At 38.6% G+C, this 24,898-nt stretch overlaps 1 protein-coding gene across 1 annotated transcript in view; it reads right to left on the bottom strand.

Moving 5' to 3' along the window:
- WWC2 (WW and C2 domain containing 2) overlaps positions 1-24,898 on the bottom strand; it is a 1,656,421-nt gene that overhangs the window by 817,661 nt on the left and 813,862 nt on the right. The window contains exon 8 of the mRNA XM_044062544.1: positions 8,637-8,710. Coding sequence (XP_043918479.1) covers positions 8,637-8,710 — 74 coding nt within the window. The remainder of the gene's footprint in view (positions 1-8,636; positions 8,711-24,898) is intronic.

The raw sequence follows: 24,898 nt of genomic DNA, 5'->3' as shown, positions 1-24,898 counted from the left end.
TTTGATTTCTTTTCATTTACTGTGTGCCCTAGGCAAGTTAGTAATCTTTTTACAAACGCCAGATGATTTAGTAGAATGTCCTTGCTGTCTGCTTGAACAAAGCAGTCATCCAAGTAGGGATATATTTGAATTCCTTTTTGTCTGCAAAATGCAATTACTGGTGCCAGGCATTTTGTGAAAACCCTGGGCGCAGTAGATAAGCCAAAGGGCAGTGCAGAGAATTGGTAATGCATTGAGCCAGCTATGAATCGGAGGTATCTTCTGCAAGACTGTCTGACTGGAACATGCAGGTATGCCTCCTTAGGTCCAAAGTAACTAGCCAAGCCTTCTTGCCCAGCATGGGTAGAAGTTGCTGCAGTGTTAACATTTTGAATTTTGGAACATCCAGAAAAGTATTTAGTATTGACAAGTCCAGTATTGGTCTCCAGGCTTTGTCCTTTCTGAGTACCAGGAAAAGTCTTGAGTAAAATCCTAGTCCCTGTTCTTGCTGTGGTACTCTTTGAATAGCTCTCATGTCCATGAGAGCAGAAATTTGTTTTTGTGCCTCTGCCCATTGGTTTTGTGGCAGGTCTGGCATACCTTTTGATTTTGTAAGGGTGTGAAAGTGGAACCTGTAACCCTGAGAAACAATATTCACTACCCATTTGTCCTGGGTGATTATGTGCCAATTTTGTGAGAAAAGTGCTAGCTTTCCCCCCTAAGGGTGCTGCCAAAAGGTAAGTGCTTGGCATTTGTAGAGGGAAGTCATTGGACTGTTTCCTATAAGGTTGTGATTTGTCTTCTCCTCCTTTGGAGGCTGAAGCACCCCATTGTTTAGGTCTGTAGGAGCCTTGGGGCTGAGATCTGCCTCTTGGGTGTCTGTATCTGCCTCTTTGTGGCCTGTCTGACACCGGAAAGGACCAATTTTTTGAAGGCCAGTTTCTGCTAAACCTGGGTGGTTGAACCTGTAAGAAATCCTTTATTGTCTGCATTGATTTTGCTTTATCCTCCATTTTCTTTAACACCTCCTCTGCCTTAACACCAAACAAAGTATCATGCTGTAGTGGTGCATCCAATAATTTTGCTTTAACATGTTCAGGTAAACTTTGCTCTTTCAAGCAAGCATGCCTTCGAATGACAGAGCTTGTAACTGAGTCTCTACAAGAAGCCTCTAATGAATCAAAACCACATTGCAGAGTATGTTTTCCCACTTGTTCAGCTGCATGCAATAAATCCTGCATTTCCTTATTGTCAGGACTTTGAGTTTGTAAGCATTTTCTGTTTTAACAAAGACATGAGGTACAGTTGATATTTAAGCATGTGAAACTGGCAGTTTAAAGCCCTTACAGCTAAAGAAGCAGAAGTGTAAACTTTTTTCCCCCCATCTGTCCAGAGCTCTAGAATCCCTATAAGAGGGAACAGGGTTTTTTGCAGTGGAAGCCTTAACCCCTTTGGGACCCTGAGAAATTGTTTCTGGGTCAGCAGCAGGGTTTTTATAAAGAAATTTATGAGAGTTTGGGACCCTGTAGTACCTGTCTGGCTTGACTGGTGCAGGGGGTAAAGAATCAGGAGACAGACTGGATTCAGAGAAAACATCACCAACAATATCAAGCACAGTGGGGATTAGACAGGGGCCTGTGCTGAGGCAATAAAAGAAAGTCTCTGAGCCTTTTCTTGGATTCTGAATAATCCTGGCTCTCCCAATGGAAATGCTCCCTCATGGTGTGCAAGGTTTCCCCAAAAGAATAATCCTCAGGCGGAGAGGCTGAAGGTATAGATTCTTCTGCATCAGAGTTCTCATAGGGAGGGAGAGAATATCCCTAATCTGAAGAGGAATCAGAGGAAATAGAAACCTGGTTAGAGGAGTCATAGTCATGTCTTGCCTAGGCCTTTAATCAGGAGGGGGATGGGAACCCCTGATCAAAGTAATTAGGTCCTCGGCCATTTTAAGCATCTGTTTCTTTGGCATGGATGACTGTCCAGAAGAATGCTGTACTTGTTTCCTTGTCTTTAATGGTGTTTTTGACTTTGCCTTGGCTGCTGTAGTGGACTTAATAGTAAGCTGTGAAGGTCTGAAAACACCCTCAGAAGCCGATGCCTGCTCAGCGGCTCCAGACCCATCTGAAGGAATAGTTTCCGCAGGCCCAATACCTTGAGTTTCCAGAGGCCTAGGTGTCTCCACGTGGGAGTCGGATACAACCTGTGGCACTGAGGTAGCGGGTGTCAGGGGCAGCGAAAGTGCCTCACTGAGAACCGGTGACTGGCTTAGAAGAGGATTCGTCAGTTTTGGACCTCGGATGCCTGTCCTTTTCCTTGTCTTTGTGTTTTTTATGAATTCCGGTCGTCGGCATTATGTAGTTAAACCTTCGGCCAAAGTAATGTAAAGCAAAATCAAAGCAACGCTTAATAGTGCGTTTGTTGAATCTAGCACAAAACCGACAACTAGTAACGTCGTGGTCAGGGCCTAGGCAAGAAATACAATAAGAGTGAAAGTCCTTATGAGGTATTTGCTTCCCACAAGAAATACAATTGTTAACTTTTACTGACATCGGTCTGGAGCAAGAAAAAGTTTCCCCAACGGGGTACTTAGCTTTATTGAAGACTTCGGTTCTGAAATTCGATTTCGAAAATCTCAGAAGTCGGCCGACCGGCACTTGCGAACTGCTTTTGCTTCGGGCACCATGTGGCAAGAAAGACTGAAGGAAATGGCGTCGGCTGCATCTTTTATACCCCCCTGGTGCACTGACGTCAGGGAAAAGGCGACAGCAACCGACGCCGGACCTAGACTTTGGAATTCTGGCCGACTGCGGGTAGCCTGCCAGCAGGATAACACAAGTGTAATGACTGCAACAGTGAAACACGATGAACATCGTATGTACACTAGAGGGGGCTAGTATGGAAACAGCTGATATGCTGATCAACTGCAAAAGTACATGGCTATTAATCTATCTCAAAAGTACAATCACAGGTGGGAAGTTGGCATAATGGTTAAATTATTTACCTTACAGACACAAGGTGCAGGGTTTGATTCTCACATGGGGTAATTGGCTAAGCTTAATTTAATGGCCCACAAGGGCTGTTAACCTGATACTAACCAATAAACAGTACACAACATATAAAAGTGGTTGTGCAGGCTAACAGAAGGTTTTGTTACATCAAAGAGGACTAGGCCCAGAAAAGATGGAAGGCAACATACCCCTGTGCCAACATATAATGAGACCTTTTTATGAATTATTCAGTGCAGTTTTGGAGGACAATGTTTGCAATGGATGGAAAAAAAGCTTGAGGAAGGTAAAGAATAAGCAAGGCTGCACTTATGAGCAGAAGTGAGAGACGCTGGGGTTTTTAGAACAGCAGGCAGATGGAGAAGGTATATTGCATCACCGGTATTCTAACAGGTTGGCGAGAGGGTATTTACCTAAGAGAAGAAAACAGAAAAGTTAAGTTGAGAGAAGAAATGAAAAGATGTTTCTTTAGAAAAAGAAGCAGAGAAATGGAATAAAACTACCCATATGTGTAATTCAGAAGGTTTGAGGGACATTTCAAAAGGGCTTAGGATAAGTAGCTAATACTTTGGGGGAAAGGGGATATGTATGTGACTATTAGCTGCAGTCTCAGATATGCAGTACAAACATCAAGTGCCTTTTCATTTACTGACTTTTTATTTATACTCAAGCACTGCTCACTCTAGTCACAAAACATTCCACAGCCACTACCGCAAAGAAGGTGAAATTGGGGCTAGCTTTTTAACAAACCTGAGACATATCAATACCTTTTCATTAAGTAATAGAGTCTTATTTTTAAGTTTCTTTCAACTATCTTCCTCATTTCACACTTTGTGGTGTGTACTATCCAGCAGGGCTACTACACAAAGCACCAAATTTGTAACAAACGTTTCAATGTCAGAGTGACATTTACCAATAAAAATCACCATTCTTCCAAGAAATTGAGTAACTTTCAAGCAGTCAATCCATACCTTTTTCGTGAAGGAGCAACTCCATTTTCTTGACATTTTCTGCAGAGCTTTCCCCATGTCCAGTTTCACAAATGACCACTGTTCATAGTCTTTCTCTGTAATGTTTCCCCCTATCTCAGTCTGTGAAATGTTTAATAAATGATCATTACTCACTCAAACACAGAGACTACTCCTTTTATAGAAGTTTTCAAAATAAAAACTGCAAGAGACGGCCAAAGTCCTATGTAATTACCTCAAACCTCCTGCAGTGGAGACCCATGGGAAATATGCAAATAGCCTTTTAAGGACATACTAGTGGTTCAGCTACATGGCTTCTGAATAATTATGACTTTTTTTATTGACCTGAACGTACCCAAAAAGACCTAAAGCCATATCCCAGCAGCTGTGGACATACGCCATGTTTTGGCTTTTTTCTGTACTTGTCATTACAACACAAGTGGACTGTTAGGCTGAAACGCAAAGCTTAACATGAGGCCTGGTGTTCATAACAGTAAGACCAACAGGGCTGCTAAGGCCTCTTGCATCCTACTGGGTTCTTTTCACATCAATAGTTTTAGTCTACCTCTTCATTTTCTTAATCTTAGCACCTTTTTATGCATAGGAGTACTGGATATCGAGAATGAATGACTACTCACTCCCAAAAGAACATGTCTCTACACAGATGACCACATCAGGAGCACGCTTGTTTAAAATTTTACAATACTCATAGTTTAGTATATTATAAAATCCTCAAGCAAAATAAACACAGAAATCAATAGTTTTTAGGAAGAATTTATCTCCTGTAGACCCACTCAGGAGTTGATATTCCGCCCACCTTCTGCTATTCTTCATCAAATCATGCTTTTTTACAGATGCACCTAAACTAAAAATTTTGTTTTGCTGCCTAGTTTTCTCTATATTTATGCTGCCATGTTCTTGTGTGCCAAAGAAATGCACTAATCTTAACATTTACTGCTCATGTCCTTTACACCATATGCTACAGCCTATATTTTTCTTCCTGTTAATGTCTCAGTTCATTTTTAAATCAGTCCTATTTTTCCATTTCTTTTACTTCTTCCACCTGTCCTCCATTATGCAGCTGCTAATTTCCTAAAATGCCTCCCTAAGTCTAGACTCAGCTTTCTTTACAAAAATTCAAAGTTTCTATTTCAAATCTGAAAGACCACCCATTCCAAAGACTTCCAGTTTTGTTTGTAATACCACTGACTTCTTTTAAACAGCATCCGGTAAAGTAACAAGACATGCGGTGTTAGCAAGAACATTTTGTCCAGCTTTGTAATACCACAGCAAACATATGTAAGAGCATGTCTAGTTACTCAATGGAAAAGGTTATTGCATAACATTACTGAAAGACAATGATCTTTTTTGCAATCTAATGAATAGTGACGATCTGGTCAGAAATGCAAGGCACTTAGTGTTACACAGCAAAACGGAACTAATTGCATCACAAGTAACAATTTAATCAGTTTGTGGAACAAAGTGTACTTTGCTTTTTTACCCATTTGTTGACTGGATAAGTTAATTGGACAAACTGTCTATTTTTAGGGGTCGACACAAGCACTCTGGTTACATGACTTGCTCACTGATGCACAGTACTCAAATGAAGGTGAAAGGAATCAAACTCTGTACTCTAGGTACAGGAAACAGCTCAGTAACAGCTTTAGTTAACTGCATTAACAGACACTTCTGTAAAAGATGATACAGAAATAATAAAAATCAATATTTTCATTTCCAGAAGCACCCCATGGATTCAGAGATATTCAGAGATTTCCATAGCTTTTAATACACTCCTGTTATGAAATAAATATGGAAATAATTTCAGAACTGCAACTTCAAACAAAAATTTTCTTTACTCACTCAGTTCATGCATGTGATTTCCTAGGATGGGATCTGGAACATGGTTAGTACAGACACATGCATGGCTGTACTATCCATTACTAGCAGTTACTAAAGCAATAACCGACGACATGATGTGGTAAATTGAAGATTTACCCACGGTTGGTGTGGTTTAATCACGAGGGCGAAGCCCAAGTGATTAAACAAAGGCAACCGTGGGCAAATCTTCAATATACCACAACCACGGAGTTGGTTATTGCTATCATACAATGACATTATTTAAGAAAAAAAATACTTACTTTTCTTAAATAATGTCTTTGTAGAACGTCAGATTACTGTTCTTCCACCGGTTGTGGTATACTGCTTGTTCCTTTTTATGTACTGCGCATGCATATGGGACTTGCGTTCCCATGCATACCCAGTACATCAATGCTTTGAAACGGAAGCAACGGAGAAAAGAAAGTCTCTCTCTTTTTTTAATTGTTAAAAAAAAAAAAAAGTTTTTGGGGCACTTTATACTAACAGAAAAAAAGTCCGGGCAACCAGACCTTTTTCCGTTGGTATATTGTGGGATTTACAATGGGCACGATGGTTGGGTTCGGCCAATCAGCGTGCATGTTTCCCGATAGTAATAAGGAGTCATTTTATAATAACTAACACTGTCTTACTAAAGAAGACAGAGACGCATCCCTTGCACGTACTCACTGCAAGTCATCCCTTGGGATGTAATGCTAGGTGGAGCGAGGGAAACACAATATGATCTTACATTCTCAATCAAAATACCAGCATCCACAGTGTCTGAGGCAGACAACCAGGACGGAATATAATTGCTGATCATTTGCCTTAGTGAGGCTACTTATCAAACCTGAATAAGAGCCATCTTCTTAATGTGCTTAAATCTAAAGCCAGACTGACATGGATCAGATAGGTCACTTGCCATCAGTTAGAAATGAGTAAGCAGGTATCTTGGGTAAAACTGAACAAGGTGCAAGAAGAATAAATTGAAATGTTATCAGACTGCATTATAAATGTCTCTACTAGGGATTATGGTAACATACTGTAACTCTATGGCGAGCCATATACAGCTCCACCTCTACTTAAAGTCTGTCATGGCAATATACTTAAGCTCCCTTAGATATCATAGGCATATCAAGAATACCTGTTAAAAAACATGCTGACCGGGTTAGTCCCACTAGCCCAACAGTGTCTTTTCATGGAAGACTAGAGGTGTTAATTCATACTGACCATGGGGAATTTGGCCAAAACTCTCCCTTTATTTTAACCAAGACTATGTGACAAAGACCACCATATAAACAAGAACAAATAAACTAAATATAGAATACATTTGTACACTGACTTCCTATATTTCCACTCGCTATGTTCTATAATAATTTGCTCAGTTCTTGCCATCCCTCAGTAAGTTTGCTTAAACAGGTAAGAAGCTTCTATAACTTGTGTTGACATCTCAGTTAAAACTATAAACACAAGGAATTAATTTGTTGAGGAGACTGACAAAGACTGAAGAAAGTGAACAGAAACTGCTGATGCAGTTGCTTGGTTATACAATACCACAGAATTGCTGCCAATCCAAAACAGCTACAGGCAGAGAAAGGGTCAAAGCACTACTGAAACAATAGTGTTTCATTTGCAAGTGTAGCTGCTACACATCTCCCAAAGCCCAGATGGTTTGCAATGCACTTTGACAGGACTGTGTGTTCCAAAAAGGCCTAATCATTTCTTTTGCTAGAAGGTCACATCCTAAGAGTTAACATTCATGAACTATATAATAACACCTTCACAACAAAAAAATCCCCTTTAACTACGCTTTGTACATACTCTAATGAGCACAGATAAAAAGCCATGATATGACAGGCACACAAAGGACAACTCACCCTCCAGTATGCTAAACCTCATCACAAAGTTACTATATATACTCATGAAAGTCCCTTAACTGTTCTTAACGATTACAAATATCATTGCTACTTTTGTCCATTTTCATGATAATGAAACTGAATAAAGAAGATATAATCACAATAACGTATTTCAACATGCTGCTGTCTCTTATTGCCACACACCCCCAACCACCCTAATTACTAGCAATAAGTTTCAGTTTTCAGCTGTCACTCAAAGCCCAACACACACACACACACACACACACACACACACACACACACACACACACACACACACACACACACACACACACACACAAACACACCTCTGTAATTAAAAAATGCCATGATAACGATGTCCATATAATGCAGCTTTTCTGCTTGGGCTTCCTCTGAAAAAGGGCACTGCTCCAGTCAGCCTTTTCCAAGTAAACAAATGCCAACAAATAAATGCTTACCTCAGAAAGTAAAAGAATACAGACCGACTAACCAAGTCTTGCTACTAAGTGAGAGGGTGGGAATAAATGTACTGCCTTTACTTGTCACTGAATCTTCAAATGCTGTCTTTATTCAAATATGACTACTGATTGGCTGTAGTAAGCAATCAAAGAATGTACAAATGAAGCTTTCTTTACTGAAGCGCAATAATTACTAGCTTAGCTCAAAGGGCCACACTGAATTTCACACCAAGATTTGAAAAAGTAGCTAATATTTTACTAAATCAAGTAAATATTTTCTGCATCATACTGCACTTTAGATGCAAGGAAAAGCAGAGTAAAATGTATTTTGCTAATTTGGAATGTGATACAATACTAGTACTCCAGTACTGCACTTATTTACCATTTCATATGACATTACCATGCATCTTACTAGACTGTGACTATGCACTTCAGTACAAGTGAATATTCTTCTGAGATTAAAAAGACTAATTAAAATAATGTACGTTCCTTTACCTTCTCTTTGCTTCTTCATATTCAAGACTCAGTCTGACCTTCTCTGCCAGGTTTGACCGGCTTCTCAATCCAAGCTATAATACAAAGAAAATTTATTTTTATCACTAAAGTAAAATGCACTGACATTAAAGCAAAATTATAAAAACAAAAAACCTACACAAAAAGAGATTACATTACAGACATTCATTTTTAACTACAAATGTTAATTTTTTTTAATGCAAAAGGCTGCCATTACCTAGTAACATTTAAACTGTAAAAATGACTGCACAGCACAAAAGAATAAAGGCGTTGACTGTGACTTAGGTGAACCAAGATCAACTGGTGACTTCGGAAGTTTGAGGAACCAGCAAGACAGGATGCCAGCAGCAGATGCAAGGTCATCAATACTCTCGTGGGAGGGAGCTGGCCAAGTCTGTAGTACTGCTGTGAACAAAGAACTGCCCAAGCACTGCTTCTCATGTAGCTAGTAACATGTGAAAGCATGTTTATCAAGCAGCTGATGTTGCAGAGCTTCCTTCTGCTATTTGTATGGCATATCAGCGGGGAAGGGGATCAGGCTTAACATTAAAATTCTAAGCCATGCACTACAGATGACCTGTGTCCGTATCTGGAATGAATCCGACTTCTCCCTAAGTAGTTTTAAGAAATGTCTCCGTCTCCTGGTTTCATTCCCCATCCCTGCTGCACCAGATGCAGCCCCCATACGTTGGAGACTTTGAACAAGGGGAGAAGAGGGTTTTTGGGGGTGTAGCTGTTAGATCACAAAGTATAACATTTATACACATACAGTAACAAAATTTGCCAAAATGCATTTAAAGACATTTGGCTAAATAATGACTCAAATGACTTGAAAGACAGAAGAGAGTCATTTTTGCAACCTACCATAGTCATGGAGTTTACAATTTGCAATAACTGAAGGTGCTTGTGGGGAAGGGTGTCAGACACAGGAACGTGTGGGCAACTTTTCAAGAACCATACTGGTTTTAACCAACTAATTTAAAAAAAATGCTGAAGTGAGTTGGTGCTTTTGACACAAACATATATGAAAAGCTTCATTTTTACAATGAGCAGTAACCGATGAATAAAAGCAGTTTGCAAAGCAATGACTGTTTCCAGCAATTTATACATAATGCATGCTTTAACAAAAAATGTACACTTTAGCAACTCAATTTACAAATGTAAAATAAACCCATATTTACTTGTCTTTGCAATCAAGATGTAGCAACGGTTCAGTCCATGTTAATGTCACTCCAATAAAATCAGGAAAATAAAACCCTAGAATGAAGCATTAGGATTTCATCCCTAATTGCACAATGAATTGTTACTCCTGCGATCTCTGAGATGCTCTCTCACAACACCATAGCCAAAGTGCAAGTCTTTCCTTAGAGCAATACAAGGGCAAAACAGATCTCTCTCTCGATCTCTGTGCTGTAGTCTACCAAATACTAGCCAGGCTGTACACAGCATATGCCAAAAGGAAATCACTCTTCTCTAAGTCCATACACTTGTGATTTACTGTCTTCTGACGTGGGATATGACTGAAAAAGGTCTCTGGACCAGTTCACATACCTGGTTCATAGAGGTAAAATTTATTTTATGGCTGTTCATACACCAGACTAGAGGAGTAGACCTCAACTGATTCCAAAAGGCATCTATTTTTCACTTGCACATCACATCACCAAGCCAAATTTTGCATAGAGTACATCAACAAAGCTACTGAAGAGAGCTTTGATATGTAAAAAAATGAAATTACTCAGGAGCTCTTCTGCCTTATGTGAAATAGCACTATACACAAATACATGTCAGAATTAATTACATACAGCCAATGTTGTGTATGTGCCATCTGAGCGACATGATACACACGACCTTATGCCTTAAACCACAACCACATGTGCAAAATGTCATTTTCAGTAAGAAGAGTACATGTGCAAAGAAATGTGAGATTGGGATGGAGAAACACGAAGATGAGGTTGTAATTCATGTTCTATACAAGGAGATGACATTAAGGTGTGAATCCCAATATTTAAATAGGTGTCAAATTTTGATACCATAGCAAGAATCCTATGCAGAACATTAACAGTTTCTGCAATAATAATGTGAGCAAAACATGTACAACAAAAGGAGTAATGCTTATTGTACGAACTAGGTGTTATGCAAAAGGATGCTGGAAACTTTAAAGCATCTGGCATGAAGACATCTTTCCCAAACAACTTTACATCTCTGTAACCTCTATCCAATTTCATTTCCAAGCTGTGTTGTGTTAATGGAATACAAATGTATACACTTTTGTAGACAGAATTCTCTGATGTCTTTATTTTGCCTGATACACCACACATAAGGAAGACATGTATCAAATACTACTACTGAAACATAATTTGCTCTCTGGATACACATTTGTTTTCAAGAATGATTTAGGAATAGCTATCTGGTTAATTATGTCCTAACCACAATAAATCGAAAGATCATACTTTCAAATCAAAATTTCTCCCACTCTGTGACATTTCTATCCTTGTCAGCTTCCTCCCTGCATGCTACATTGGGGCTGAATTGCCTTTTTCTTGCATCATTTCACCTATCACATTGGAAAGCTTTTTCCCCAAGGAAAAACACAATGTGGACATATAAAACAGCTGCTGAGTAACGTGTTGATTAGCATTCTCCCAGTATAAAAGCTAAGAAATTAATTAAAAAGCCACTAAAAGTTATTAATTTGGATAAAAGCTAGTAACTGGATGCCAGCAAAAGAAGAATTTTAAAAAAGGAAATGAGAATCAAACACACAAGAAGAAAAAGCTCTGCCTGGCAAGACCCTTGCAGCTGTTCAGCAAAAGCAGTTGATAGACTCAGAGAAGAAAAGAAACAACTGCTAGATCGGCATACCAGTAATTAGTTTGGGCAAGTAAGGTGCAAGACGGAAACATCTTCAAAAGAGTCGGCATGTATAATATGTAGGAGATGGTGTATGCAGTTGCTTCTGCTCATCTACTTTGTCACTATTAGCAAGGAATGTAAATGGACTTACAGGTATAGACAAAAAACACAGTCCTCATTTACACTAAGAAGTGCAGCGTACAAATGGCAATGTTACAAGTAAACATTTTTGCATTGCAGATAAAAATAATGTTCAGAATTAAAGAAAGGAATTTGGGGGGAAATTCAGGACAATATAATGGAGTAAAGGAAAAGGACAGTAACACTCACTGCAAAAACGGCCTTAAGAGTGTTGTAGCAAAGGAATTACTGACGGGAGAATGATTATGTTGACTTGTATGCATATTCCAACTACTGTTAAGCAGCTTAGGACAATCTGGGGAGAAATAATGAATGCTGTGCAGTCAGTCAGCACTTACTCGAAAGATAAGGAAAGAATAAACAAGGCTGATGGAAAGATGATGATATTCTTGAGAAAAAAATAGTAAAGGATTAAAAGGATGGTTATCGCTAGGTCCTGGTAAGCTATCTAAGACAGGTATCAGCACTATGTGGACTACTTACTATTTCCAATGCCTCTCTGTCTGATGTTTTGTCTAGGAAATGAAGATAGAAAATGGTTCAAGTATACAAATACAACCTAGAAGATGGGAGAATGTAGTACGTGAGTACTCTGATAACTTTAAAACTCTACATGGAAAAGGTATGGGAAAGTTAATCAAAAACGGACAGTATGTGTGATGCTATCCAGTACACAGGTGTAGGAGGCATGGCATCTTTCTATGCTAACAAGTGACCTGGGAAGCTGTGTAGTGAATGACCAAGTCACTTATCTCAAGGTAGGGAGTGGGTAAGGATTGTTTGAAACTGTATAAGTTGCTTGGTGAAAACCAAGGCACACACACATTAAGGCCTTGAGGTAAGGAGGGGGCAGCACTGACATGAAATGCATACATACGCACCTTTGAACATCTATCAACACAGTCTGAGCAGGCACAAAGTAAACTAATAAATCCACAGAGTGCTAATGATACAAGTTTAAAAAATATTTTGACTCTACTCACTATGAGAAGTATACCTTTCAACTGTCCAGAATTATGCAGAATGTCCCCGATTTTGCTTGATATTTTGCTCTGCCCCTCATAAATGTTTTGATTTTCTAGTAAATCAGTGACAATTACAGTCAGTAAACAGTGCTAGAATTTCTTACTGTTCAGAAAATCTATGTTGATGCAAATCCTGTTGTCCTATTAACTTTTAAGCGAGTTAGAGTAACACTGAAAAATTGTCCCAGATCGTGGGCCCTTGTTCTCCCAATTACTTTGGTGACAAGTCTTGAGCATAGCTGTTGAGAGGTGCAATTCCAGTGCATGAATGGAGTGCAATGCAAACACTTCTGCTTTGGTTTTCATCTTAGATGTGTACTGTAATGCTACATTTTTTTTTGTTTTTGTTTCTTTGCTGTCTTTGACTAGGTAGCTGAGGTAACAATTAAGTTGCACAAAATCTGATCATATGGTCTTTAAATGATAAATACAACTAAAAAGTGTGTTGCTGTAATGCTTTCTTTTAATAGCAAGAGCCATGGACATGCATATGTTTAAGTTTTTATTTTCATGGTGTTTGTGTGACTTGATAAAGCCTTTACACTGACAGAATTTGTACTCTGTGTGTGGGCAAGCAGACTTTTTCCTGTTGTGATAGTAGCTAAGTACAGAAAAAACTCGTAAGACTTTCAAAACTATGTGGAGCTGCAACAGCCTACTTTTAAGTTGGTAAATATGTTTTTAATGTCAGAGTTAGAGTCAAGTCAGGAAGTACAGGCATCTTCACCTCTATAGCTTGAATTGTTTTGTTTTCCAAAAATGCTTTTTTGCTGTATGCAAAATCCTGGAAGATATCCCACATGACATCATTCCAAGTTTACTGAGAAAGTCTAACTGGACAAAATGTCCTTTTTCAGTGGAAGCCCAGGGAGAAAAGCTCTACATTTATAAATAACCATAAGATACATACACAACATACAGATACAATTACTGACTCAGATACAAGTACAAAACAAAAATACGTTACACATTTCACTGATACAATCCTACAGGACACAAAGAATAGCAGTGCTGCGATTGTAGGCAGAAAACAAGCAAGTTAAGTTTACATATGAGTAGTAGGGGTATACCATTCAAATACAAAAATAGCAGGTTGTATTCCTTTAGCTGCCTTAAGACATCTGTTTCTTAACCAGGGTTTGTGCAAGAGCAGGTCCAGGATTCTGATAACTGCAATTTGAGAAGTTTTTTTTTAAGTTGGAAATGTTAGTAGTAGTTCTGATATTTAATGGCAGGGAATTCCAAGTTTTCGCTACCCAGTTGGAGTACAGGGAAACTCCATCTGTATACCTATTTAGGAAGGATTTGTTACTGGAATGCAATACCCTGTTATTGGAGTAGTGTATTATCAGATTTTGAAGTGCTGGAATTTTTTCTGGCTGATTTAGTATTCAATGGGTGAAGGTGAGTTGATTATAAGCAAATAGATTTGGTAGTTCGAGCCAGGATAGTTGTTTTAAAGCCAAACAATGACAAGCTTTGCGATTTTATTATAGCAAGTTTCGAGTTTTGCTAGGTCAAGTTTCTTAAAGTTTGTAAGAATTTGTGAGGTGTATAGTAGCGTAGAGATAAGATAGGTTCTTGCTATAGTGGCCTTTGAAGATTTAGTTAGAAAGTGTCGATTTCTGTACAGGGTTCCTAGTTTTTTGTGCGTCTGTGATATGTGTATGTCGAATTTTATATTATGGTCAATGACCACTCCAAATAATTCTGTTTGGGAAACTTGAGAATTAATCGTATGGTTTAATGATGAAATTCTGAATGGTGGGTGGGTGTTTGCAGCTCTAGTTGGATAGAACAGCATGTGTTTTGTTTTGGTAGGGTTAAGTATAAGTTGTGAATTGTTTAGCCAAGATTCCATAGCATTAAATGACTGCTGGGTGACTTTTGGAGTATTTGCAGTGTTGAGGTGGCACAAATCAGGGTGGAATCATCTGCTTATTGAACTATGGAGGCAAGTGGGGTGGCAGTATGAAGACTGTTTGTAAAGATACTAAAAGGGAGAGGGCCCAGAATGGATTATTGTGCAGCTCCCAAAGTTACAGGCAGTAAAGAAGAGATATTTTGCTACCATTTTACAGCTTGCTGGAATCCAGTTAGATATTGCTGGAACCAAGTACAAAATGGCTAAGTTTAAGTTCTGAGAGTGCAGTTAAGAGTTTAGAATGGGAGACGGTATCAAAAGCTTTGAACAGATCAAGAAAGATGGAGGAAACTGAACTGCCGTCATTGCGATTGTGGTTAATAATTTTTGTAAAGTTAACAAGGGCAGTGGTAGTGCTATGTTTAGGATGGAAACCATGCTGAGTGTTAGACAGAAGATTGTTGGTTATTAGGAGGTTTAAAACTTCTGAATGGCTGCACCTCTCGAGTATTTTAGTTAATGGTGATAGTATAGCTATTGGCCAGTAATTTGATAATTCTGTCAAGTTTCCACCTTTATGTAGTGGGATGATATGTGATACTTTCCAAATTTTAGGGACTATTTGTTCTAAAATGGATCGATTTATTAATATGGATACTAGATAGGATATTGCTTCTGCAGTGATTTTTAGATATTCAGCAGATAGTCGGCAGCAAGTGTAGTAGATTTAAAGCATTTTGAGATACTTGACTATGGTGTTTACTGGGACAGGTTGGAAAGAGAAGTTATTGGGATCTAGTGTGGGCACTATGCGAGTTTGGGTAGGAGAAGAACAATTATTGCTTGTGAGGGCTAGTATGGATTCAGTGAAGTAACTATTAAACTGTGAGGCTATGTTGTCTTTAGTATAGGTGGGTGTTGGGGAGGGAGTACTAGTTTGTCCTAAATGTAGGATTTTTTTGACGGCAGCCCAGAATTTTTGTGGGTTTCTTTGATTCCACACTGCTACATTAATTTACTTTGTCCTGTCTTATATGTTTTTTAGCTTTACTTTGTAGTTCTAAATACGTACGTTTGTTAGTTGTACTTTTGTCATTGAGCCCTTTCTCCCAGACATTATCGCTAGTTTTTAACAGAGATCTTGTTTTTTTGGTTAGCCAGGTGGCATAATTGAATCCTTATTGTTCGGGGGGGGGGGTCAAGATGTTTAGGACATTGAGGAAGGCTTAGTTAAAGTATTCAAAGGTTGAGTTAAAGTATTCAACTGCAGTATCTAAAGGGAGATCTTTGAGTGGTGCGCAGTTGCATTTTTTAAACTCGTTATGAAGTCTTGGGGGATAATTTTTTCTTACCTCGGATTTGGTGGTAGGTGGCAAGTTTATGTGGATTTATTCTGTGCCGGAGACTAAGTTAGCATATAGTCACTGAGGCTATCTGGGAGACAGCCAAAGTGTAAGGATACATGTGGCCCATTTGTAAGGATTCAGTCTAAGACTGAATGTTTGTTTTATGTGTTGTCTACTCTAGTACAAGTTTGGATTGTTTGTGAGAAATCATGTAGGTTATTGAGGTCAGAGGGATTTTGAGCATTGCAGGAGACCCAGTCCACATTAAAGTCACCTATTATAATTGTTTCCTGAGGGAGGGATGTTGCTGTCCAATTTAGGATCATATTGTTTCCAGGTGGGATGTAGGCTCCCACTATGTTCAGACTTTTTTTTTATTGGATTAATTGCTAGTTTGGTAAACAGCATTTCAGTGTTGTTGAAGTTTAGGATGGTTAGGTCTAGAGTTTCTACATTGAGATTGCTTTTAAATAGAAAAGCAATACCACTAACTATTTTCTGTTGTCCATCTAACCTATGTAAGCTGTATCCTGGGAGAAATATTTCTTTGTTAGAGATGTCTAGTTTTAGCCAGGTTTCTGTTATAAGGGCTACATCTGCAGTATATAGAGCAAGAGCGGTATGCAGTTCTTGAATTTTGTTCACGATACTCCTGAAATTTAATAGTTGTTTGGCATGGGTTGGGGTGTGAAGATCTACAAGGGCTGGACTTTTTGGGGGCGAATGTCCCCACTAAGTATGAGCTGCAATGCAATGTGAACTATACATTTTAAGTATGGTGAAATAAACTTATTGTATTTCTGTGTAGCATTAGGGTAAGATTGTTGTGCAAGATAAATGCTGCAATAGTTTATTTTTGTGGGATTACAGATAGTTGGTGCTATTATCAAATTTGTATGTTTCAATTGTAATCGGTCTGGGAAGGGGCTAGTGTACATAATTGTTAGTTGTAATTGAGTTTTGATATATGGGGGATTTAAAACTATTCTTCTGTCCAGTTATGACTTAATACACTAAAAGATGTAAAGTAGTTAAGCAAATGCAGTGTGATATATGGGAATTAGTATGATGCAGGATAGTTAGAATGATATAAATTTGGATTAATCTTAGCTGTGATAAGATTGCTTTACCTCAGGAGAGTGGCTATTTGGGAATAAGTTTATGCATAGCAGGGGTTGGTGGGGAAAAAGGGGTGGGGTAAGGGAGTGGAAAGACCCTTAGCGAAGCAAAGGGGAACGGAGTAGGTAGAGACAGTCAGTGTGCTTGTGACCAGAGAAATCAATCAAGAAAATGATCTGGGTTGAAGGCAGGTAGGAAGTTAAAGGAACTGTAGTCCCTTGGTGATTTGTATTTGTAAAGCAAGTAGATTTTACTTATTTGTACACAACACTTTGGGGAAATCATAATGGACTGCAGTAATCATAAAACAGCTGCAGGGTAATTTTATTTTTCTTAGTATTATGCACCAGCAACAGCTATAAGGAGAAAAACTACAGCTATAGGTAACTGTTTACTATTTTACCCAACAGCAAAGGGGAGACAAATACACTAAGTTTATTTATTAGATGGGGGGGTTAAATAAAACAGAAACTGCTTGATATCGTCCCTGGTGGTGTGCTCTCCAAATACCCTAAAACAACCCAGTCTCGACCGTGACCTACATTGATTTTCTGACGCTGCAAGTTTCTTTCTTCCAGTACTTTACAGTTCCTGGTTGTTTGAGTGGGTTCACCGAGCAAAGTTAAAAGAAATTACAACTGAAACACTGGATGTTTTCAGGGATAGTTGCTAGAGTTAGTATACTGTAATAAGGTATGGAATGAATACGTTTGCTGATACTTCTATTTAAACAAAAACCTCTCCTCACTTGAAGGTATGAGCAGGCTGTTCCCAGGACATCAGGCACAAGCCATGGAGATAGGCTGAGGTTGAAAAGTTTAAAGAGAGGCTCAGACAAAACATATCTAGCACTGATGAGAATGAGGCCTGTTATGTTTGCTAGTCATATGGAAGCAATACTTCAAACTTTTTTACAAGTATTATAAAACTTGTTTCAAAGTGACAGCTGGCACTCTCCCAGACGACCTTAGTGACCATTTTCTAACCTATATCATAAAACATAAGGTAGGAAATCCTCACCAGACCAAATATAAAATGATTAGAAACAGAAAAAACCTTGTCACTGCAATATTCCTAAATGAACTACAAACGGTTGACTGGTCAAAATTTAAAAAATTTACCATTAGAAAAGGCTACAGCTCACTTTAACACTAAATTCCTAAGTATCCTTAATTTCCATACTGCAGCACATACAATAAAATCTAGATCAAATACAGCACTATGGCTCACAAAAGATACCAAATCTAAAATCAAAACTAGAAACAAAGTCTGGGCCAGCTGGAGAACAACCAAAGCCCCACTCAACCATCTAAAACATCGTCAACTCAGGAATGACACAAAAAAATCTATTTTACTGGATAAAAAAAAGCATCTACCACAATCTCCTACAAAAACACCAAAACAACCCCCAAAGTTCAGGGCAGGCTTAAATCAAGTACTCCACCCAGGTCATTCTACTACCCCAACCCCAGCTAACCTTACTCATAGTTTCCCAGAGACCACAGCTAGTGCTTACAACATTTTTTTCACTGAAACAATCCAATCCCTAGCAAATAAACTAACATCTACAAACTTAAACCACACATTTAAATCTAGCCACTAATCACCCCAAATTTAGCTTCCAACCAATATCCACTAGTTTTAACAAAACTCTTCTAAAAAAACTAAAACCTACCACCCTCGCTGTTGACCTCCTCCCTGCAGAGTACCTACAAATAGCTGCAGATGCCATTGCATATCCCATATCTATCCTCATCAACAGAACCTTATCCGAAAATGCTGTCCCCTCCCTCTGGAAAATATCCCACATCATCCCACTCCATAAAGGTGGTAGCTCTACAGACATATCCAACTATAGACCCATTGCCATTCTTTCCCCACTAGCCAAAATAATGGAGAAATGTGTACACAAGCAACTAATGCAATACCTTATACAGAATAAATTACTATCAGACTCCCAGCATGACTTCAGGCCATACCACAGCACCACCTCAGCCCTCATTTTCTTTACTAATGCCATAAATCAAAACAGAAATGACAGTACGCAAACCTCTTCCTTGACCTATCAAAAGCCTTTGACGTGGTCAACCATGAACTTCTCATATTTTCTCTAAAATGATTTCCCTCAAAAACCACACTATCCAGTGGTTCCAGTCCTACCTGACTGGTAGACAATAGGTGGTACTATGGCAAGGCAAACTCTTCAATCAGCTACTTCTCACAACTGGTGTCCCTCAAGGCTCCATACCTGGTCCCCTACTCTTCTCTATTTTTATCAATAACCTTCACACTGCTATCCCTAAAGTTAACTGTATTCAATATGCAGATGATTCCACTCTGATCTGCTCAGCCACCTCCCCATCCAAACTGCAAACCTTAACCCAAAATACATTTAACACCACTGAGAACTGGCTCATCAACCAATGCCTACTACTGAACCCCAAGAAAACTAAACTTCTACTCTTCACCCCCACTAGTAGATCTGCCACACTGTCATTCTCTGTCACATCTAACAATGGCACCACTATCTCCCCAGATCAACACACAACTTCCAGGGGTTATCATAGACTAAAATCTCTAATCTGACCTACAGGTCAACAAAACCATACAGACCCTCAATAAGAAGCTTGGATCACTGTATAGAAACAAGACACTTTTAACCCCGCTGGCTAGGACTGCAATCACCCGATCACACCTACTCTCTTATATGCCTCGCTGTATTCTCAAACCTCAACAAAACCGAACTAAGTAAGCTATCCCATAGCTACAACCATTTTGTCAGATTCACCACTGACTCTACCTATAGAACCTACCACTGCCAGAACCTGAAACAACTAGAGTGGCTAGAACTGCCCAGCTTAATACAATTCAATCAACTCTTAATAGCACACAAAGTTCTGTACCTCACTAATAAATATTATTAAGCCATAGAGCAACCTGAGATCCCTACGGTCAGCCAATAAATTACTGGTCCAAACCCACAAAGCTAATAACTCAGCTGGTGAATCCCTGTTCGCCAACTTTGTTGGCAAAACCTGGAATTCGTTGCCAAATTATATAACCCTACAATCCCCCAAAGGACTGTTCAAAAAAACCCTCAAACAGCATCTCAAAGTGAAATGGCTATGCCCATGTACCAACCCTGACTAAGTTATAAACTGATAGCATAATCAGTAATTATCATTACATGTAACTACACCACCAATCTCTGTATATCCAAACTAAATTGCAATTGTGTCTGTCCATGAGAATTGTGAAGCCCCTACTAGGGAATACTACATAACCAAATGTATATAATGTAAATAACCACTTTGTTTTTAAATATTCTAGTTGCTTTCTAACTTCTTGCGTAATCTATGTATGTTTGTCTATGTGGAGCTTTTCTCCCCGGGCCTCCGCTGAAAATGGACATGTATCCAGTCGGACTATCCCGATAAACAAATGTAAAATAAAAAAATATATACATTTTAGAGGAAACTAAATTTTTAGGGATAGTAGGGCAAAAATCCAGGTTGGTGGAGTAAGGTTAGGATTCAGTCTGTCTGGTAATACATCAGCTACAGTGGAAGACTGAATGCTGTAATTAAATCAAAAGGTGTTTCAACAAAGTATTAGTTTAAGGGTGTGCACACTTATGCAACCAGGGTATTGTATGATTTCTTTTTATATTTTTTCCCCTAACAGATTTGTTTGTTTTTCAATTCAGTTGTACAGGTTTATAGGTCACATTAAAGGTGAGAAAAGTTTTGAAATGAGGTCTCCTTTTTTATATCACAAAAACCTGGCAATTTAACGGTGGTGTGTACACTTTTTACATCCACTGTATATCACTGAAACCAGAATGTGTAGTGTTACGCATTGCTGGACATCATTTCCTAATTTCATGACATAGCTGAGGAAAGACTGGAATGTTCATGTGGTTGCTGTAGTGACCTTAAGCCCATATTTTTCTTTCTTTCCTACAAGTGCTCTTAAAGTTCCTTGATGGTATGTTTTACCGAGATGGGGATTTGTTTTATTTTTCATTATTATTTTCTTTCTTTTGTTGTACAGTTTATTATTATTATTACTGAATTCCACCAGATAATTTTCTTTCTGAATCCACTAATATATTTAGGGCGTGTGGGTACCAGCAAAATTTCTGTGCAGCTGTTTATGTGATAAATGCTGGATGTGAATGTGGCAGCCCATCTCAGTTGGGTCCATTTTGGGGGTTGTTGGGATTTTTGTTGAGGTCTTCTACAAGCTAAAGTAGATCTTCCCTACAGAAGTCTCTAAAGACAGCTGTATTTGGTGGACATGTGCTGAGGAGGGAATGCTGGGTATATTGGGAAAAGGATGCTAAGGATGGAGCTGCCAGGAAAGAGGAAAAGAGGAAGGCCTAAGGTTTATGGACATGGTGAGAGAGGACATGCAGTGGTTGGTGTGACAGAGCAACAGAAGACAGGAAGAAATGGAAACAGATGATCTGCTGTGGCGACCCCTAATGGGAACAGCTAAAAGAGAAGAGTGTGGTTTGGTACCGCAACACCTGACAGAAAAGATGAACGACTTGTAGTCTAATTTAAACCAAGACAAGATGATGTGAGTTGGGTTAAGGTGGGAGCTAGACTGACAAGAGCTGGATTAAGCATATTAGAGACTGTAGTAGATGATTTTTACTGCTGCAGCACATTACTGTTAAAGTATAGGAAATGCTGAGCATATTCATTTTAGAGGTATAAGTGTGCCAATCAATGCTTGGTTAATGGAATCCCTCTAGCAAGAAAGTGCCTGGATTTCTACTTAACCCCTTAATGGTGTTAAGGACATTTTCATAACTGAGGGACATGGGAGGATGTGTAGAAAGAAATGAAGTTTAAAAGTTGGGTCGTTAAGGGTAATTTAGCTATCCAGGAGCTCCAACTTTGGATCCTGTGTAGTTTGACAAAGAGCAGTTTACATTTGTGGTCCTGTAGCACATTTCATTAAAAGGCATCCATGAGTAGCCATCTAGATACAGCTTAGTCAATGTAAAATGTACCTCAATGTAAATTGGGGGGGGGGGGCGTGAGCTACCTTTCCACCCAAATCAGATGCACATTTGGAGAAAAATGCTTTTGGTTTGCTGTTTCATGTAAATTATTAGCTTCCTGTCATACATTGGCCAATGGTGGGGGACAGCAGCACTGGGATGGGGGTGTGACATGGAAACCAGTATTTAAGGAGGAGAGGGAAATGATGATGGGGGTGGGGGACAGTACATTGGGAGCTGTGAGTACAGACTTGAAAATGTTAGCTAAACCTCTGCTCATAAAATTTATAGTTTTCTGGCACATGGTTATTGATTACAGTAATGAATTTCAGACTTCAAAGTTATCAGTATCGCTACTACATTACTGCATTTTTACATGCTAAGAGGAATATTTCATATCTGCCTTTGACTTTGGACCTTTATTTCCCCTTTCATTACTTTCAACACTCTCCGAGTCTTGTAGTAAGAAGTTAAGAGCTATGGAGTTATAAGCACATGCACCCGTATGTTTTCCTGCACTAAGAGGTTGAGGGCAAAAGTGTGTGTGAGAGAGAGAGAGAGAGAGAGAGGGAGACAGAGTGTGTGAGTGAGTGTGTGAGTCTGCGTGTGTGATACTTCTCAACTATTCTTGATTTTGTAGCTCTCCTTACTTTTGCCTCATGTTTGTTTTTTTCCTTCACATACACACACACATTATATATATATATATATATATATATATATATATATATATATATATATATATATACACACACACACAAACACATATATATATTATTGTTTTTTTTTTGGGAAACAGCTGTATATTTTATTCTCCAAATAATGACAGTCAGTTGACTTTTAAACTTGAAATTCTCAAGTAATACAAATACTGATGTTCTTGCATTTTTTAAATATTCTGTGTATTATTCACAGCTACAATTATATGTGTGAGTAATTTGGAGTTAATATTATTCACATCTAAAGATCAGAACATTCTTGGTACTAGGTTACTCTTGTTAGTCAAAAAAAATACTTGAGTAGTAACTTGTTGAGCACTAGACTGTGGAGTATGGAAGCCTATTACCAATTTGCAAATATTTAACTTGAATAGTAATAAAATATCCATATATGTGCAAATATAATGTTTCTGTAACTATCTCAGGCACTGTCTACCTGTTATTATGAAACAAAATTTCACATACTCAATTGCCACAGAGGTCAGGAATGGAAGACAAATGGGGTACATGATAGCAGTGAACATCTGAGATATTTTTCAGAAATACTATGAATATATGGCATACGTTAGTAATTATATTACCTTCTACCAGAAAATAATTATATGAAAAGATGAAGTGAACAAGCTCTAGCATGGGGAGTATGCCTTTCACCATATGAAAATGAAAAGCTACAATAAGGCTACTCCCTCCACGTGGTGGCTAGCTCCAAGATGATCCGTTTAGCGGGTATTAAACATCCCCTTTTCTTGTAGTTGCTGGTATTCAAGCACTACATATATATCCCAGGTCCTTCATTAAATAAAAACAATTTTTTAATTCTGTTTAGTTAAAAACGACAAACACTTTCCTCGGAGCAAATTTCTTGTTATGGCAACTTGGCTCAATATAATTAGACAGGAAATTACTCATTCATTGGGAGTCACTTCCAGCTACCTTTCTTCCTTGAGTACAAAACCTCCATTCACTAACTATATGCTCTGCTTCTTCAGTAGGTACTTCCAAAGTTCCAAGTCAATAAATTGCCTGTGTGCAAAAGCACTAGAACAAGTTACAAAAAGTTTCTTACTTGGAAGCCAACTTGTAACCAGCATACAGCCTGTGTGTAAAATGGGGGGGGGGGGGGGGGGACAAGTCCCAAAGCTCTTCCTTCTTTTACAGCCAATTGATTCCAATAGGCATCCTGTGTTCAAAGACACCGGAATGAGTTCCAAAGTCTAAGACCAACTTCAAATCGGCGTGCTGCCTGTGCACTAAAGCGAATTCCAGGATGGATGTTTCTTCCTTTCTCTGAAGCCAACTGGAATCAGCAAACTGCCTGTTTGCAAAGTCACTGGAGCAGGTTCCAAAATATTCCTAGTTCTAAAGCCAACTTCAAATAAGTATGCTGCTTGTGTTCAAAAACGGACTCAGGAACGGATAAGCACTTTCGGTTGTAAACCTTCTTCAGATCCTGTGTTTATCTGCTTTGCTCTTCCTTTTATACTGTGTGTATTCTAGGTATTAGCCAATGAGGTATTATATTCAAATAAGACTCTCTGCCTTCATTATTTATTGGATACTCTTACTACTTGTATCCAATCTGTCTTTTTATATACACTGCCAAATCAGTTTAACTTCCTGGGTTCCTGCTAGTATGTCACTGGTTATTCTGTCCTCTTGGGCGGAGTCCATTCTCACATGTTCTATAGTAGCTAGTTGTATAGCTTTACTGTCATGTTATTCAGTCCTATTTCTTTTAGGAGTGGTTTACTGATAGAAGTGTATTATCGCCCCCTAAGCCTCCTTTCTTTTAGTACTGGTTTTAAGGGGACTACTGCGTTAAGGCCAGGACTTTGACTGGCACGCAAGTTCATGATCCATTCCATTTCTATTTTTTCAGTTCTGTTGAATAAATCTCCACCTCGTGCTGTAACTGAAACATGAGTTAATATCATAAATTTAAAGCTTTGCCCTGGATTGTGCTTTATATGCTGATACAAAGCATCAACTTCTATCTTGTTATTGATGTCTCTTAGATGCCGTAAGATATGTTCTTTGAATTTTCTATTAGTTTTGCCCACATAGAACGACATACATACTTCACAGCTGGCTATATATATATCACATTCTCTGTATTGCAATTTCCATTGCCTTTATAGGAATATACTTTGTGTGATAGGATGT

The sequence above is a fragment of the Protopterus annectens genome, chromosome 2.part1 (assembly GCF_019279795.1).
Source record: "Protopterus annectens isolate FY-2018-M chromosome 2.part1, PAN1.0, whole genome shotgun sequence".
Classification (NCBI taxonomy): domain Eukaryota; kingdom Metazoa; phylum Chordata; order Ceratodontiformes; family Protopteridae; genus Protopterus; species Protopterus annectens.
Note: the sequence above shows the minus strand (reverse complement) of the source record. Positions and strands in the feature narration are given on the sequence as shown.